Source organism: Acanthaster planci, linkage group LG04 (assembly GCF_054643075.1).
Source record: "Acanthaster planci isolate LZ-2023a linkage group LG04, COTS_SCS, whole genome shotgun sequence".
Taxonomy (NCBI): Eukaryota; Metazoa; Echinodermata; class Asteroidea; order Valvatida; family Acanthasteridae; genus Acanthaster; species Acanthaster planci.
In genome coordinates, this window is record NC_141780.1 from 4,994,868 (window position 1) to 5,013,264 (window position 18,397).

General features: G+C 40.0%; 1 protein-coding gene across 2 annotated transcripts; it reads left to right on the forward strand.

The window, feature by feature from the left end:
• Positions 1–114: 114 nt before the first annotated feature.
• Positions 115–17,064, forward strand: cfap100 (cilia and flagella associated protein 100). Of its 2 annotated transcripts, XM_022225822.2 has the most exons (18): positions 115–242; positions 792–880; positions 1,187–1,270; positions 1,982–2,079; positions 2,368–2,557; positions 2,764–2,995; positions 3,581–3,661; positions 4,061–4,245; positions 5,384–5,483; positions 5,825–5,906; positions 6,455–6,606; positions 9,277–9,375; positions 10,849–10,866; positions 12,669–12,705; positions 13,048–13,127; positions 14,053–14,149; positions 15,056–15,175; positions 15,916–17,064. In XM_022225822.2, the coding sequence occupies exons 2-18, from the start codon at positions 808–810 to the stop codon at positions 16,027–16,029; spliced, it is 1,842 nt and encodes a 613-aa protein (XP_022081514.2). In that variant the 5' UTR covers positions 115–242; positions 792–807; the 3' UTR covers positions 16,030–17,064. The 2 variants fall into 2 exon arrangements, with proteins under 2 accessions (XP_022081514.2, XP_022081515.2); XM_022225823.2 differs by lacking the exon at positions 10,849–10,866.
• Positions 17,065–18,397: the final 1,333 nt, after the last annotated feature.

Consider the following 18,397-nt stretch of genomic DNA (forward strand, 5'->3'; position numbering starts at 1 on the left):
ACTAACTCCGTATTGTATCCAGAACTTTCAACTTGGCATTTTGCGAGAAGGGAGTTCCCCGACTCTTTGTTGCGCACATCATCAATAATAGGACAGTATGCCAGTCTAACATCACTTGAGTTAAGTCCGGCACGCCTTGGCATCAACAAACGAATAACAACAGTTGCTATGTTTACGTTGTCATCGGAAACCTTTCGTGAAGAAAACCTTAGACTTCGGTGAAAATTGTGAATAAAATCCACGTAAGTAATGTTAAAAACCAGGCAAGGATAAAATCTTGTTTATACTTTTTTTATGTCGTTAGAAATTGGGGTTTTGCTGAAAACAAATCAATATTGTTCACCTGCCCGTGAGTAAGGGTGGGCCGTCCCCGAGTAAGGAACTAAAGCCACCTCTGTCCAGTTTTCGGACAGAAGTAATTTTTAAAGGGAAAGTGGGTAGGCCTAATTCTCACTACAATCCTTCCCGTTTCGGCTTTTAATAAGGCAGAGGGGCAAGACTCGTGTATACCACTAGGCCTACCAAAAAAAAAAGTTTGACGAGGAAAGGGGCATTGGCGGTTTAACTTTTTTAACGTTGTGTTGACATGGTTGAACGTGACTGGCAGAATGGGGATGCCTAGGGCCTACCTGTACCCTGACCACCAGCTTATACTATAGGCCTAGGCCTAACGTGAGAAGTTAAAAGAACGTTTTGGAATGTTTTGTTCTCTTCTCTTTTGGGGAGGAAGAGGGTATTTTCAGTCAATTTTTTAAATTAATGAATATTTTGTATGGTTTTTGTCTTTTCAGTGTTCTGTCAGTCACCATGTCTGGTGCCGCAACCCCTGACCAGTCTGCCTCATCGGCAGTGTCTGTAGCTTCAGCTGATAAGAAGTCAAGTAAAGTGTTTTGTCTTAATTCATTTATTTCTTCATCTTACATTTGGTATAAAAACAAAAAAGCCATGGTAAACACTTAGAAATGTTTTTGTTACAAACAATGTTAATTCAGCTCGCCCTTTGTGAAGGCTAACAAATCAATTTGTTCAAGTCTGTTTTCTTTTTTTCTTGTTAGACCCATAATTATCTTTCAAATTTTGTCATTTGGAATTTTTTAATTAATCTTGGCTTTATCTGCCAGGAAAATGTTGTTTCAAACTCAGTAGGGGATCTCCTGCTCTGATGGCTTAATGTTCTATCATTCAGGGACAGAGAGCACATCTCGCCAGTCTGGCAGAGTAACCTTTCCTCATTCAATCAAGTCTGCCTCGGAGCAATCCGCCATTTCAGGTAATGGGATAGAGTATTCCTAGTTAGGTATTTAAAACAGTCATATTGCCAGTGAATTCATTCTCTGTTATTATGTGATTTATACAGGTATGCAACTTTTCCTCAGATCAGCTGATTTCTTTATTTTTCACTCCACTCTCGTGTCATTCAAAATTTAAAATATTTTACAGAGTCTTGTTAAGATAGGAATTTTATCTTTTTTGTCAAAGTCCAAGTTGCATGTAATAATTATGCTGCCTTTCAAAAGTTAACGTGATACAGGTGGCATGAGATACAGGGCTCAATCATAGTCCAGCAAAGGCGAAGCGAATTTGTCTAGCTATAATATGTTCAACCTTTGTAAATTCACAGCAAAAATATGTGAAATGATTTCACAAATTCATGTTCGTATTCGAACTAGATGTGAACCAATCTTTACACTGTTGTACTGTTATGCATTGGTTTGGCAAATTGGATCACCATCAATGAGCCATTTTGGTATTCCAACAGTGCATGCCTAGTACAAGGCTGTCTGGGAACAGCTACACGTGCGAGATCTGTCTGTCCTATCAGCACAGCCATACTCTGATTCACGCGCGCTTTGTTCCCGAAAGACCGTGGCTTTATGAAGTACCGAACTGGCTCATTCTTTTGTTCTAAAAAGAGTGTTTTTACGTTATTTGAGGACACTATGTGAACTTTGCAATACTGGTTTGTCTTTCCCCCGACCAGAAAATGGAGAACTCCCACCAGATCACAATCCATTTACCATGCCTCCTGACAACGACATCTTCATGCTACGGGACAAAGAGAGGCAGCGAAAGAAAGCTGTGAGTCTAGCCACTCAAGACATTTGTCAAGAAAACAGTTTCTGCACTTGCTAATTTTGCAATTTTGTAAACTTTTCTGAACAGCGCTTTGAGCAGGCAAAAAATTTTCACACAATATTATTATAGTCATAAAAATTAATTGTGTTTTCAAAAACAAAATAGTGTTAAAGTCAGTCTTAATTTGAGACAGTTTTCAGTCTCAAAATCTGATGCACGATTATTAACAACACTTTCTGTGATGGGCTCAGGGGTAGCTCCACGCTGATGATTTAGTCTTGCCAATTTCAGGAGCGGATCAAACAGCGTAGCCTCAAGGTGCATGAGAAGACAACATACACCTCCCGCGTCAACGCCCTAAGGTCATCTATGCGCAAGCCCCTGGCCGACCTGGATGCAGAGGAGGAGAAGACAGAGGAGGTGGACGATAAGGCACTGGCCGTCAAGGATGACCCTAGCTTCACCCTGGCTGTCACAAGGGGTGAGATACAACCCCCCCATATTATTCACACTGCTGTACAACTTCTCAATAATAAAAAGTTCTTTAAAAACCCAAAACTTTTATTGATAGATAACAAATTTCAAAAATATTGCCTGTTAGTTTGGCATCTTATAGCTGCAACAAAGGCCCTTTGCTGTAACTACTTAGGAAAAAATTAATCAAAGCAATCATCCAATCTCCTGCAGACCGCCACATTGAGAAGGAGAGTCTGACGGACTACATCGCCAAGAAGCGGGAGATGTTCCTGGTGCAGTACTCGCTGGGGGTCAAGCGGGATGAGATGCGCAAGCTAGAGGAGATTGCTCAGGCCGAGGAGAGGAAGCTGGAGCTGGCCGAGCAGTATCTGGAGGAGGACGCAGCCATGTTTGACGAGTTCCTCAAGGAGAACGACAAGAACTCAGTGGAGGCCATCAAAGTGTATGTCCAGTTGTGCTTTCATTTCTCTTTTTCTGTTAAATTGGGTCCCTTTTTTTATTTTGTTCTTGTTTTGTTACATCAGAAGGCGAGAAAATCATGTGCAAGGCACATTCAAGACACAAAACGCTCCAGAGAAAAGAGTTTTTTGTTATAAATCATAGATTTTGTTTATGATAATGCAGAGAAGAAAACCATAAGCCACATACGTAGTGGCATTATAGCATTCAAACCTTGTATCTAGTTTTGAGAACAAGGTTGTGAAAACTTGTTCTCGCCTGCCTCACTGAAGGAAACTTGAAATGGCCACATTGTTTATTATTTTGTCATATTGTTGAATAATCCTTGTGTGACACCATCTCCATTGGCAGCTCTTGTGGCACAGGCTATAAACTTTGTCTACCTTGAAATCCAGCCTGATGTTCCCTTCAGGAAACTATTTAATAATGTTTTAGCAATAAAATGTCCTGTGAATATAACACTTTCCAACAGAAGAGCGCCAGCAGACCTCTCACACTCTGACGGTGATTTTTTAGAGAATATTCAGTTGCATTGCCCATTCTTGTATTTTGTCTGGTCTCTTTCCAGCGCTGAAGCCGAGACCAAAGCCAAACTGGAGAAAGTGGCCGAGATAAAGAAGATAAACGCTCAGATCATGCTCATAAGGAGGTAAGAAAAGTGGACCAAATATGTCCTTGTTATTACCTTTTTTAACAGTCTGATTCTTGATGTGGCAACCCGGAGTGGCTACAGTGTATCAGGTTGTCTCGTAGGCAGGCCTCGCTTTCAATTAATTGTCTGGTGCCCATTGTAAAGCAAAGTTTAACAGTGTTATTACAATCACACTGCAAAATGTATGAGGAGCAGAGTTGACAAAATAAATATATAGAATATATTTGAATCTCACATTTATTTAGACGGGAAGAGACAACGTGGATACTGTGATTTTCATGATTGAAGCCTTGATGCAAAGAAATACACATTAGAAAAGATCAGTGATAATGCTTCATCATTCAGGCAAAAATTGTAACTACCTGAGTCTAAAGTGCCTTTCCCTTGCATCCTCAGTGAGATCTCCAAGAATGAGGACCTTCTGAAGGAGTACCAGCTGTACAAGAAGTTCCTGGACTCCCTGACTCCTTCGGAGTGGAGGGAGGAGCACCGTGCACAGCGACTAGAACGGCGGCGGGAGAAACACAAGGAGCGGGGAGGCGACTCATTGGCCAAGATCACGTCAGCCACCCGCCGGAAAGGTCAGTGAGAGAATTTGTGGTATTAGAGGCTACGGAATTTTATCGGTGGACCACCTCAGGATACAGTGTCTGTTTGTCACAGCACTACTTCGTCACCGTGGTCACTACTGTCATCGAAATGTATATATGTGACCGGTCACCACAAAATGAGCTGAAAGTTGGAATTTTCAAAAACTGAGATATTGGTATTTTTTAATTCAGCAGAAAGTGAGCTTTCCCATGGCATGCACATGGAACACTTAGGGTAGAAGTATAAGGTGACAATGTGACATTATTCTGGCAGCTTTGCATCTTTCTGTCCGACATTGTTTCAACATTTCAGACCAGCCACAAATAATGCTATCGTAAAAATTGCTAAGAAAATGACATTTTAAAATATGTGATTCTGCAAAATATTTGGAATTTAATAGGAGGCGGGTTATTCTTTCCAAATATTACAAAACCCCAAAATTGACCCCTACTTCTATATGACTTTGAACCCTCAAAACAGGAAAAAGTGGGATGCGACTTTACTCTCATTTTGTCGTGACAGGTCACATATTACCAGGCATTGTGACATTCCACTCTCTGTGGCATGAAAGCATCTGAACCATGCTGGAATCCTCGCACTGACTCTCATATTTCTGACTTCACTAGTGTGTTGAACCCTCCCCCCATGTATTCCGTTGAAATGATTTGTATGTGGTCAACTGATTGTGATCATTGTGTACAGTTTCCTTTCCAAGTTCTGAATGCATTATTGAAAAAAATTTCACTGGGGCATGATCCCTGGCTACATGGTGTTTCAGGTTACATGGCTTCTGGCAAGTGCCCCTCGAACAAAGATATTGACAAATGGGAAGAGCCACTAACATAGGGATGGATAGCTCAGTAGAGCACCGGTAGAGCAGCGGTACAGTGTTCTGGAGGTCGCAGGTTCAAATCCCGCTGCAGTTAATCTCTTTGTTCATCTTTGTAATCATTTGTAAGCTCTCTATGTCAGTTTCCCTGTGTGTTTTGTTTGGAAATAAATTTTCATAGGAAAAAAAACATCTGAAGTAACCTTTCATGGTTTCAACTATAAAAGAATGAACTAGAACGTGGGAAAATTTTCCTGTGAGCCTAAGCATAGACTGTTGTTTTTCCCTCCATGCCGTAGCTGGGACACCAAGCACTGAAGCCAGATCAGGTTCCCGTGGCAGTACCTCCAGGGCTTCTGCCAAGCAAGCCCCTAGCAAATCGGGCTCAGCGACCAAGAGGTAAATCCATCCGCCATGGGGGAATTTGGGAATTGGATGGGTATAGGATGTTGTTGTTTGTGGGACAGATTTGCGATTTTCAGATCAGATTCAGATAATGAGGGGAAATTTTGAGTAGACTTTAATCTTAATTTTGAGGGCTGCAATGGAAGGGGAAGTATTGAAGTACTTAAAACTTTTAAAGATGTAAATTTTTTTAATATTAAGTATCAGCTAATTAAGAAATTTTCATTAATTTTGAAAAGATTTAGGGCAAATTTTAGTTGGGTTGGATGCTTGGATCCATCAAAGCTGTTTAATCAATCACAGGGGCTGAAAAATCATTCCCCTTTTTGTTGTAGGTCGTTGGCCCAGACTCCTACCAAGCAAGACACTGACAGTTTGAAATCGGGAGATGGGGATTCTGACTATGAGAGCGACGAGGTGAGAATAATTTCGCGTTCATTCAAAGTTAGAAACAACTTTGGCTTTGATTCCCCCCCCCCCGTTGGGCCTTTGTTTCTTGTAATTCCCCCGTGTACCTATGGTTGGTATTGTAGCTGTACCTTTTCTGAGTGCTTTCGCAGCTACTTGGTCATTTGCAACAAAACCCTTTTGGTTTGAATACTCCTCTTTCCACCTGTGCTCAGAACCTGAAGTACTCAGGCCAAACTTTCTGAAGGTTAATTTCTACAGCACCATGTTAAATTTAGTGTACCATTGCTTGTCAGACTCAGTGTTGTGGCTTGACCTCATAAGACCATCACAAGAACTCACAAGACCATCACAAGACCATCACAAGACCAACACAAGACCTACAGACTGAATTTAAGTCACAAACTTTTCAAATGCACTTGCAAGAAAAAGAACTCCTTTGTCATCATTCACCCTGTTACCTGTGACCGGCCTTGTGGTTGAAATGTCAGTTTTTAAAATAGTTTTGAAGCTGTGTTGTTCTGTATGTCACTTTTTCTCACCGTCTTTCCGTGCAGGAGCCAGAGTTGTTCTTCACTGACCCCCAGCAGCTCCTGGATATCTTTGCCGAGCTTGAGGAGCAGAACCTCTCACTGATCCAGAACAGCCAGGAGACGGAGGAGACACTAGAAGAGATAAGGCAGAACATCATGGCCACCGAGGGAAAGATGTAAGGCCTGGACACTTGAGCCCTGACCCCTGCCAGATCCAGCAAAGTGTAGCAGGTGTACAAGGCCGGTGCACTTGGCTGACTTTGTGATCAACTCCCATGGCTGAGACAGTGGGAGCTGGTCCCTTTGAACGATGCCATTGTCAGATCCTGTGGTGGCTGGCTTAAAAAAAACCAGACTGGTAGACCTTGGGGATAGTTGACCTGCTGGATCTTGTTGAACTAGGCAAGCAAGCCACTTTGAAAAAAAAACGATGCAGACTGATGCATCTGGCAGGCTTTCTGGCCCAAATACCCTACAGGGTCATTGTTACTGACCAGGATGCTTTGGTTTTGGCTGTGGATAGCTGTAGCAGTTTGTCAGTAAGCACAAAATGATAAGCCATAGCCAGAGTGACTAATTTGGACACAGTCTAAAATTAGACGAGGATTATTTTCAGAAAATAATGACAGGAGTAGGTTCCTAGTGTCAAGATATAATGCCGAATAGAGAGGCAATAGCTTCATCAGAGAGAGGCTCTACCGTTAAATTTATCCAACCTTTCCTAAATAGCTTGTTGCTTTTTTACCTTTATAAAAACTAGATGTCTTCAATCCCATCGAATCAAATACTCATCATTGTTTGAATTCTTCAATCCCATCAAATCCAATACTCATCATTGTTTGAATTCTTCAATCCCATCAAATCAAATACTCATCATTGTTTGGATTCTTCAATCCCATCCAATCAAATACTCATCATTGTTTGGATTCTTCAATCCCATCAAATCAAATACTCATCATTGTTTGGATTCTTCAATCCCATCAAATCAAATACTCATCATTGTTTGAATTCTTCAATCCCATCAAATCAAATACTCATCATTGTTTGAATTCTTCAATCCCATCAAATCAAATACTCATCATTGTTTGAATTCTACAATCCCATCGAATCAAATACCCATCATTGTTTGAATTCTTCAATCCCATCAAATCAAATACTGATCATTGTTTGAATTCTTCAATCCCAACGAATCAAATACTCATTGTTTGGATTCTTTAATCCTGTCAAATCCAATACTCATTATTGTTTGGATTATTCAATCCCATCCAATCAAATACTCATCATTGTTTGAATTCTACAATCCCATCGAATCAAATACCCATCATTGTTTGGATTATTCAATCCCATCAAATCCAATACTCATCATTGTTTGAATTCTTCAATCCCAACGAATCAAATACTCATTGTTTGGATTCTTTAATCCTGTCAAATCCAATACTCATCATTGTTTGGATTATTCAATCCCATCAAATCCAATACTCATCATTGTTTGAATTCTTCAATCCCATCAAATCAAATACTCATCATTGTTTGGATTCTTCAATGCCATCAAATCAAATACTCATCATTGTTTGAATTCTTCAATCCCATCAAATCGAATACTCATCATTGTTTGAATTCTTCAATCCCATCAAATCCAATACTCGTTATTGTTTGGATTCTTCAATCCCATCGAATCAAATACTCATCATTGTTTGAATTCCTCAATTCCATCAAATCCAATACTCATCATTGTTTGAATTCTTCAATCCCAACGAATCAAATACTCATTGTTTGGATTCTTTAATCCTGTCAAATCCAATACTCATTATTGTTTGGATTATTCAATCCCATCCAATCAAATACTCATCATTGTTTGAATTCTACAATCCCATCGAATCAAATACCCATCATTGTTTGGATTATTCAATCCCATCAAATCCAATACTCATCATTGTTTGAATTCTTCAATCCCAACGAATCAAATACTCATTGTTTGGATTCTTTAATCCTGTCAAATCCAATACTCATCATTGTTTGGATTATTCAATCCCATCAAATCCAATACTCATCATTGTTTGAATTCTTCAATCCCATCAAATCAAATACTCATCATTGTTTGGATTCTTCAATGCCATCAAATCAAATACTCATCATTGTTTGAATTCTTCAATCCCATCAAATCGAATACTCATCATTGTTTGAATTCTTCAATCCCATCAAATCCAATACTCGTTATTGTTTGGATTCTTCAATCCCATCGAATCAAATACTCATCATTGTTTGAATTCCTCAATTCCATCAAATCCAATACTCATCATTGTTTGGATTATTCAATCCCGTCAAATCAAATACTCATCATTTTTTGGATTCTTCAATCCCATCAAATCAAATACTCATCATTGTTTGAATTCTTGAATCCCATCAAATCCTATACTCATCATTGTTTGAATTCTTCAATCCCATCAAATCCAATACTCATCATTGTTTGAATTCTTCAATCCCAATGAATCAAATACCCATCATTGTTTGAATTCTTCAATCCCATCAAATCAAATACTCGTCATTGTTTGAATTCTACAATCCCATCAAATCAAATACTCATCATTGTTTGAATTCTTCAATCCCATCAAATCAAATACTCATCATTGTTTGAATTCTTCAATCCCAATAAAACCAAATACTCATCAATGTTTGGATTCTTCAATCCCATCAAATCAAATACTCGTCATTGTTTGAATTCACAAACCTGTCCACTTAAGTCCAGCAAATCAGGTATTTACCATATTCCACCACTTCCTGTATTTTTTTAGTATCTGAGAAACTGTCAAGAAGATAATGGTCTTTCTTCTTTCCTTCCTCAACAGGAATATTGAGACAGCAACCCTGACGCAGCAGATTGACATGCTGAATAGCCAGATTGAACGTGAAGAGGAGAAAGCCAGGGACTTGGAGCATAAATCCAAGTAAGAAAGCAACACATCTCTGAGTCTTCCGCCACTCTTTTTCATTTATCTTGCCCTCTTGTCTAAATTGTTTTTCATTCTATATTCATTGTCCTCCAAAGAGTTGTACCAATGTCACCTAACCCCTTTGCTTCTTTAGATTCTAAATTACCTGTGTCTTCCCAATGGTCTTTCTTAACATACTGACTGTTTTCAAGATCTAAAATCGTTGCATGGGATTGATAAATAGTTCTCATTTCCTTGGTAGAAAATTTTCCTTCTGAGTAGGCATTTTCCTGTTTCAACCACAGTATCTTTTTTAGCTTATAGCCAAAAGATAACAAAAAAATAAAAAGCAAGTTGTTTGTCAATTGGTCACTGATTTGGAAATGGGCCCAGGTTTCCATATTCTGCATAGTTAGAAATCTTAACTTGCGAATATTCATCATTTTTATATACATCCATTATCAACCATTGAGACAAAAGGACTACTATCCTACTGTACAAGCTCTTATATGGATACTTGTTCATTTCGTATGTTTAGACAGTGTTACAACTGAAACCAAATTAACTATTCTGTCCCCTGCTGCCACAGGGTTTTAGAAAGAAATTACCATTGAAAAGGAATGACAAATTATTACATAATTCTCAACAGGAACCTGAACAGTTCATATCTTTGTTTTCAAGGTTTGTGTTGAAACTATGCGCCTGATTTGAAAGAGCACTCTTATCTTTTACTTTGACAGTCCGCACAGTCCTCAGTCCTCCGGTTTCCATTCAGTTTCAATGCACCTCAAGGTTAAATCATGTTGCTGAATCCTCCCTTAATGTTCTCCTACACTACATAAATGCTCAGTGAGAACAACTCAAAATCAGGGAGAAACAGCGTCCACCTGGTGACTCTCAGAAGATTGTGGCTTTGCGTGTTTCATTTGAAATTCAAAACTCTGACCACTAAGACAATTTCTTTACAATTTTACAAGTTTTGACCGTGTCAAGTTTTTTTTTATCCCCCCTCCCGAAAATATATATATGTAACCCTGAGATGATATTCAAATTTCTGGAACAGGTCTGATTGAAGCCACCTGCCCCTTTGCAAAATAGGCCCGCAAGTTGGAGGTTTTTCTGAATGAAATATCACAAGTTGGAAGCCAAAACTCTCAAAAAGAGTGATTTATAGAAAAAGTTTCCTGATTGGTACTGCTTATGGCACTTATTGTGAATGAGCTGCAGGATCACACAATATTGATAAGCTCCAGCCCAGGAATATAACAATTAATAGTGGAGTGCATCCTTATTAGAGATTTTGACTTTGAGCAAAGAATTCAAGCAGAATTAAATGCTGGCTAACATAACAAACACTTTCTTAATGTAGTCCGTACATCTGTTGCACACCTGTTTGTTGATATTTTAACGTTGTCTCCATTGTTTAATGACGAATTGATCTTCAGTGGTTACTAACACCTTCACCTCTTTTCTGTTGAATTGTCAAAGGTGCAGTTCATTCGAATGGTTCGTATTGATTTTACCCCCTTCCTTGCAGACTGTAATCATTCCATGCAATTTTAGGTTTCTCTCATGAGAAAGATTTTTTACTTCAGGAAGAGGCAGTTTCTAAGTTTCCTCAGTGAATGGCTTTTCCACTCCCAACAGAATCTCATGCCTCGCCCTCAAAAACTGTAAAACAAAGATAAACATTTCTGAAATGTACATACCATTTTTTTATTTGCTGTGCAGAGCATCAGGCATATGTCCACTGTACAGACTGTACACTTGGCATCACAAACAGTTATTGAAAAACAGTAATTAACCTGTTTGTAATCTTGCCACAACCTTTGATATGTGCATGACAGTGATTACGGACATTTTCATGGGCGAAAACTCCTAAACTTGCATGGAATGTAAGAGAAAAGCTCAGAGTAACCAGTGCTCAAGTTGCCCAAAACCCCTCTGAATTCTTCAAAAGACTGGTTTTGAATTCTTCAAAAGACTTCCAAATATTTCTGGAGATCTCAGTTGCTTTAAGATACAATCAGTGAAGCCATACACTTGTTCATCTACCACTGGTCTAATGCTGCTTCACCCTATGATGGACTCTTTGGAAAGGCACATCCTCTCTTTCTCCTTTTCCAGCAGTAGCTTCGCCCCTGCCAAGCAGCCGTTTATTAACTTTCATTTGCTGATGTATATTTCTTTACAGCATATTGTGGTCTTTTCAAAATGCCAACCTCTTCAGTTTGTTTGCTGGGATATGCTTAGGTTGTGGTATTTGTTTCCAACACTTGCAAGCAATAATATTGGAATATGATCGACAGCACTTCTCACGTTGCACTAATTTTTGCGCTAGTTTTGTTCGCTGAATTGCCATTTTTATAGTAGTCCTCTACATGTCAGATTTTCCAGGTCTTATTTTGCCTCTGCACCTGTAATTTCTGTTGCTGCACATTTTCTTTTGTCCAGAATAGACTTCATTTTCGGGTAAATGCGTTTTGAAGTTTGCATTGTTATAGACATGAGCCTTGTTTCTAATTGTGTAATATATGTTGTGCAAACTCTAGCATAAATGTGACCTCTTGCCTTGTTTATCTGCGTCCAAGATTCAGATTCTGCTGTGAGGGATATTGTTGCCATGGAGACCTTTTCCAAGACCCCACATAAAATGCTTATACATTAATGGAACATCAGATTTTTTTAATTCATGTCCAAGGTATCAGAGTAATCCTTGACTCCAAAATAATCCACGTTTACCCAAAGTTAAATATTAACTTGAAAGTAGTGTATCCGGATGTATATTCTTTCGTCAAATAAAAAATACCCTCTGTAACCTCTTATTCTGCCTCCCAACATTTGATTGATAGAAAAAAGTGAAGTGTTGGAAAGGTTTCTGACCAGTCTCGACTGTAATATGGGTGGTGGACTGCTGGTTACACCCTTAATCATGCAGCTCCAGGTTTTTTGGCTTCCATTCTAATTTTTCCATCTCTTGGACTACTTTTGGTTTCAACTTGTTTAGTTTTTAAACCCCCTCTTTGTTAAAGCAAATGTAAATGCAGAGTGTTGTATATGTTAACCCCAGCTACCCAAACTCCAACAAAATCTATCATAATCCATTACCTGGTTGTAATAGCGGGATTTCGATAAATGAGTCTATGGAGCCTCTGCAGTCTTGGAAATGTCTCCATTTTACAAAGTATTTTCAAAAGCAAGACAGTTTTTACTGATCCGCAACGCTGGCTTTGCAACGGTAGTAGTGCACGGTGACAAGTTTTATTTCCTGTTTTTAAGAGATGGCAGTATCTGTTGTTATTTTTCAGGATGTTTTCCTTCGGTGAATTCAAAGCAGAGGATCAGGTGAGATAAATCGCTCATACAGATTGATATTTAAAATGTTTCAATTTTAGTTGTTTCAACATCATCATAAAGACTGTTTCACAGGGATTCACCATTCTTTCTTGTCACAAGACCAGCCACAAGACGAGTCATAAGTAACAGTGTGAACAGTGGACAAAGGAATGCTTTTGTTGCAGTTCATTTGAATGGCTTGTGACTTGAAGTCAAACTGGAGGTCTTGCGATGGTCTTGCGGGGTCTTTCAAAGAGGTCTTGACTACCACGCTGGCTTGCTGATAAGTCTTTCTGTTATTGTCCTGATCCTGTACATTTTAATTTGACACGATCTTGTTTATTTACACAGGAAGCAATGCTGGACACTCTGAACAGAAAGGTGGAAGAGGTGTACCGGAATTGCATTGGTGACAATGAGGCAAACATCAGGTATCTCGTTCTGTACTTTTTCCGAATGCTCAGGATTTTTTTTCTCATTTAAATAGAGTACCGACGGTGAATACGTCAGGTGCACAGTTAGTGTGTCAAAGGCATTAGCGAGAGAACCAGGGTGTGAACCAACACGCGCGCGTACTGCATTCGTTTGCACTGCACTTTCTGGTTCACAGTGATGTCACACTTCGGTGCTCTATTGAGTATGCCTTCAGACTTTTTAGTTATCAGGGTCTGCGATGGTAGATATTCTGTGATCAAATGTAAATATTTTATGAAGAGCTTTTCGTGTTATTTGGACATTGTGCAGAAATGAATATGGGGTCATAGTAAAAGTAGCTGAGAAGCTAGCGAAAAAGAGATTTGACAAGATCTAACCATTCTTTTGAATCCCCTCCACAGGGTAGCTTCTGATTCAGTGCCAAATGGGGCTCTTACCTGAATGAATCCTTCTGTGTCTCAGAATTTGACCCTGGAAAATGTAGTGTGGCAGAAAGGTTTCAGCCTTCCAAGATGTCCCACCTAAAACAGCACCAAGAAATATACATTCTAATTGTTTTATGATTGACCTTTTTCACAAGTCGGCCATGTTGAATTGAAAATGAGATAAATGTTTTTATTTTGGAACCTGAGAATGAAAATGAAACCACAGGAAATAAAACTTCATCACAAATTAATGTCTTTTGTGCTGATGAATAATTTCAAATTTATGAATTATTCTATCTAAATGTCTTAAGACACATTTTAAAATCAATTGAAGTGAGGCATGGAACCCCAAATAGTCCGGCACCGCCCCCTTTCAACAGATTACATTACACGAAAGAGATGCAGGGGACATGATCAAAAATGGCCTCCTTGTGAATGAGGTATATACTGCTTTGCATTTATTAATGATTTTTGCTCGTCTTTGTGTGGCATGCAGTACGTTGCAGATGCTGACCAACATCGAGAACCGACTGGAGGAGTTGTTTGAGAGTGTTGAAACCATGCCACCAGAGAAAGTGGAGGCAGCGGAAAAGGTGAGAGATGTTGATAAGACAAGGCATTGAAAGTGTGAGGCTGCCAAGTTAAAAGAAGCCGGTGAACCTTTGTGTCTGAGTTACTTTGGCTGTTGAAGAGATGCATCAGTATGAGCATCCCGTAGGACTTCCTGATTGAGCTCAAGCATGTTCTTGTCAGATTTTCATGTTGTGCTGATGTCCAGCATGCTGACCATGTCTGTGTCTACTGGTGAGCTTGTCCAGTCTAGAATCCAGACAAAGAATTGGCATGACTCAGAGCTACCAGAGAAATGTCAGAGGCTATCAAGCCATTGCGTATATTCATTCCTAGGTTGCCAGTGTAGCTTCCATAATTCATAGATGCATGTATTTTGTGTTGTGTACATAGACACATCCGCCGAACAGAAATTAGAAGCCATTAATGTGGGACCATCCAGTTCACACGCAGGCGGTGTGCACGCGTTACATTTCTCTCTGACCAATAGGGTGTCTTGACTTGCCAAAGTGTGCACGTGCATGAGTGTAATGGCCCCGCAGGAATTGCATCTCCTCGGATTTGTCTGTATAGTATTTGAAATTAAGTTTCAAAGTGGAAGTTGTAATCTCCGCAATTTTACAACAAATTTTGACAAATTCTGACATTTCATACATATTTTCATCTGGTAGGCCATTTGTGTAGCCTTTGTATTAATTTGTCAGGTGAAAATAAACAATAGAAATCTGCATAGATGTCCCAACTCCTTTTGTATTCTTTACTCATTCAAATAGCCCCGAAATGAATCAAGTTCAAATGTCAAGTTCAGTGAAAATTATTGACATATGCTCTTCTGTTTACCACCGACCATTGTTTCCAATGGCCTCTTTGCCGTCAGAATTTTTCGTAGGCTAATATGTTGTTCTTTGCTTTGCTTTCACCCTCCTCAGGCCAAAGAGAAGGAGCGTCGTCTTCGACAACGGGAGGAGAAGATTGAGGCCCAGCGGATCCACCAGGAGGAGAGGGTGAGACGAGCCCTGGAGAGAGCCCAGGCAGACCCCAAGAAGAAGGTAAAGAACTTGGCAAACCATCTCCAGGTCTAGTGGTGTGCATTTTACAGGTATCACAAGAACCAGGTACTTTGCAGAGCTCTGCCACGTTGCTTACTACTCAGGAGTGACGAGAACTGAAGTGAATACGTCATGCACACAATTATGTGAGTAAACGGCACAAGCACAAGAATCGATGTACCCACGCATACTCCATTCGTTTGTGCTACACTTTCCGGTTCAAACGACGTCAAACTTCAGTACTCTGTGCGGCTTGCCAAGTTTGGCAAAAAGTTTCACCCCGGGCTGGTGTCAAGATTGGCCTCAAAAATGTACACTGCCGCATCACGTTACAAAAAGGGACATATTTTATTTTAGTAATCAATAATATTTTTAGATATATTTATATTACTCTTTTGCCTTAATAATGATGGCCAGCTAAAGTCTACCAGATGCAGAAAATGCAGCTGTAATAGAGAAAGAGAGAGGTGTTGGTATAAAAACAAGTGACCGCGTACACGCACCTGGAAGAAAAAACACATGTGAAAATGCATGTAAGGTTTCACTGACCCAAGATGCTCATCGCCACCTTGAACCTTCACATGAAACTTGTTTTCACTTTCAACATGGCCTGGTTTTATTACTTCAAAATGTCCTCACATTGAATTATCTTAAGACCAGATGACTCTTGATGTATTTGACTGCAGCACCATGACAAAGAAGGTTACAAATAATTTTTTTTTTTTCCTGCAACTTGGCAGACTGGTCGGAAGTTGGTGTTCCGCTCGGAGCCGCCTCAGACAAAGCGCAAAGTGGACATGTCTAAGCAGAAAGCAGACAAAGAGGAGGAGGAGATGGCTTATTTCTTCACATAAGACAGTGGCACCCAACCATTAAAAAAGAAACGCATCCTCGTACAGTCATAACCCTGACGCTATCGCCCGCTGTTCACGGCGGCTGAACCCACTGACGCACCTCAGGTTGGAGTTTGCTGTGACCGGCTCGGAGGAATAGCCGTTGTCCTTTAACATTGAATTGAACTCATAACTTTACATGTACTTGCCACATCAGGGCAGTGTTAAGACCTTGGCCCTCCCCTATCCCCTCCACCTGCTAGCCCTGATCTACACCTCCGTGTGGACCTCCGAGTCCGCACAAAAGAGGTCCACATATCTGTTAGCCCAGAAGACATTGCGTGGACTCACACACGTCCACACAGTGTTTTCCCTTCTCTGAAAAAACACTCTTAAGAGGCATTTTGGGATCAGGGGTATTGCGTTTGAAATGGAGAGGAGCAGTCCAGGAAATCACCGCCAAAATTAATGTCCACACTTTGTATGGGAAACAATACGTGTATAAATAGACTGTGTAACTGTTGTGGCTGTATAAGCATGTACCCCCAGTCATTTCCACCGTGAAGCATCTCATCTAGACTTCAGTGATTATCAACCCAATAAGCTTATGCACAACGTTTGTACTCGACAAGCAAATTTCCCTTTCCAGGGTGCAGTTATAGACGGAGAAGTTGTACTTGTGGCCAATACCCGACTGTGGTTTTTTTTATATAGGCGTTTAAAAGCTCATTTATTTTCATTTGCGCGATCTCCCTCGGACGTCATGTCCATTGTAACAGCAGCTTTACTTGACAGAGAAGTGGTTGGATTTGTAGCTGCATCGAAGGAGCGGTGACTCTTCCATTTTTCATTATCCAGTTTTTTCTTGCAAAATATGGTGATCCGTCCAAAGCCTTCTAAAATAAATTATTTTTAATGGAATCCATGTAGAGGTTATTTTTGCGTGAGGGATAGTTTATATCTTCCTGTAAACGTCTGTTTAACAAAATTCCATCCAACATTATATTAACTGTGCTTCTGGAGAAATTAAAAGTAATTCATGGAATTTAAAATAAATTATGTGTTACTCTCTTTTTTCCAACCAGAATAAGGGTTCCTTTTCTTTTCAGATAGCTAGAAGGCACAAAGGTCCTCCACAAATCATTTCCAAGTAGAAGATTTGAGACCTGCCGTATCTTGTACGTGTATTTGTTTCCTTGTTTTCGCGGAAGATGTGCTTGATACAGGAAGCCACTCCCCCGCCGATTCTTCCTTGAAAACCACACGAGGGCGCAATTCAGGGTTCACTTAGTTCGTGAACTCCGATCCGGACCTTGAGCATTCACTAGTGACCTCAACAAATTTTCCACGTGGCAGCACTTAAAAATAACCTTTACTTTAAGGGCTATTGCATTCATCGTTTTATCTTGTATATGATTTACCGCTGTAAACATGTGTAACTGTGCCAGCAACAATTAAGATTGTGTAAATCACTGAGTGCGCTTCGTTTCTCAGCAAACAGCCGCCGGCTGGAGCATTCGCATGGTACCATGGTACAGCTTAGAATTTAGAAAGGAGATCAGGGTTAACTAGGGGCTCTATGAAATGTGGTCCACAGGCGAAACGGAACATATTTACCAGATAACGACTGACACCATGCATGCTGACTCATAACCTCTGAAATGTAGTTGTTATAGCTTTCTTTTTCTTCTTTTGGTAAAACCGTGGATCCTTATTGGAAGTTAAGAGCTATTTATTTCTCTGAATCTGGAAGGCTCCATCTATTCAAAGTTTATTAGTAGCCCGGTGCTGAAAAATTTGCACGGTTAGGTTAAAGGAGACGTCGTCAAACCGTGCGTTTGAATGAGTGCTTCTGTAAAGACGTAGGCCTTGTCGTAGTTTAAGTCGTAGTCGTAGAAGAACGAGAAGACGTCGTTTTTGTTTGGCGATTCCTTTCAAAAGCTAATGTGGTTGGCCCTATATACGTGGACCAAACTGCACTCGGATGTCATCATAGGAACTGCGACTTGGTGGGAGGGGGCACGGACAACCAATTAATGGGGGTTCCCCCGTTGAACTACTAAAGATGCCTAAAAAGTCAATTAAACTAGCAGGTATGTTTGGTGGGACGATGAACTACAAGCTTGCCCCGGCCCCGGTGTACACTCAAACAAATTCTTCAACCGTGTGAAAACCAGTCTAGTAGGAGATGTTGTGTAATAACTTATCTTGTTTGTAAAGATGATTCTGTCTTCATGCACGGAGGGTGGTATATATATCCGGTTACGTGTGTAAATGAATTATGCTACTCATTTTGTTTGCCCAGAGGCCACAGGAGGCTGGACCCACAGATCACGTATCTGCAATGCTGTGTCTGTCATGATAGCGGGTGGTCAAATTTTAAGCCGAC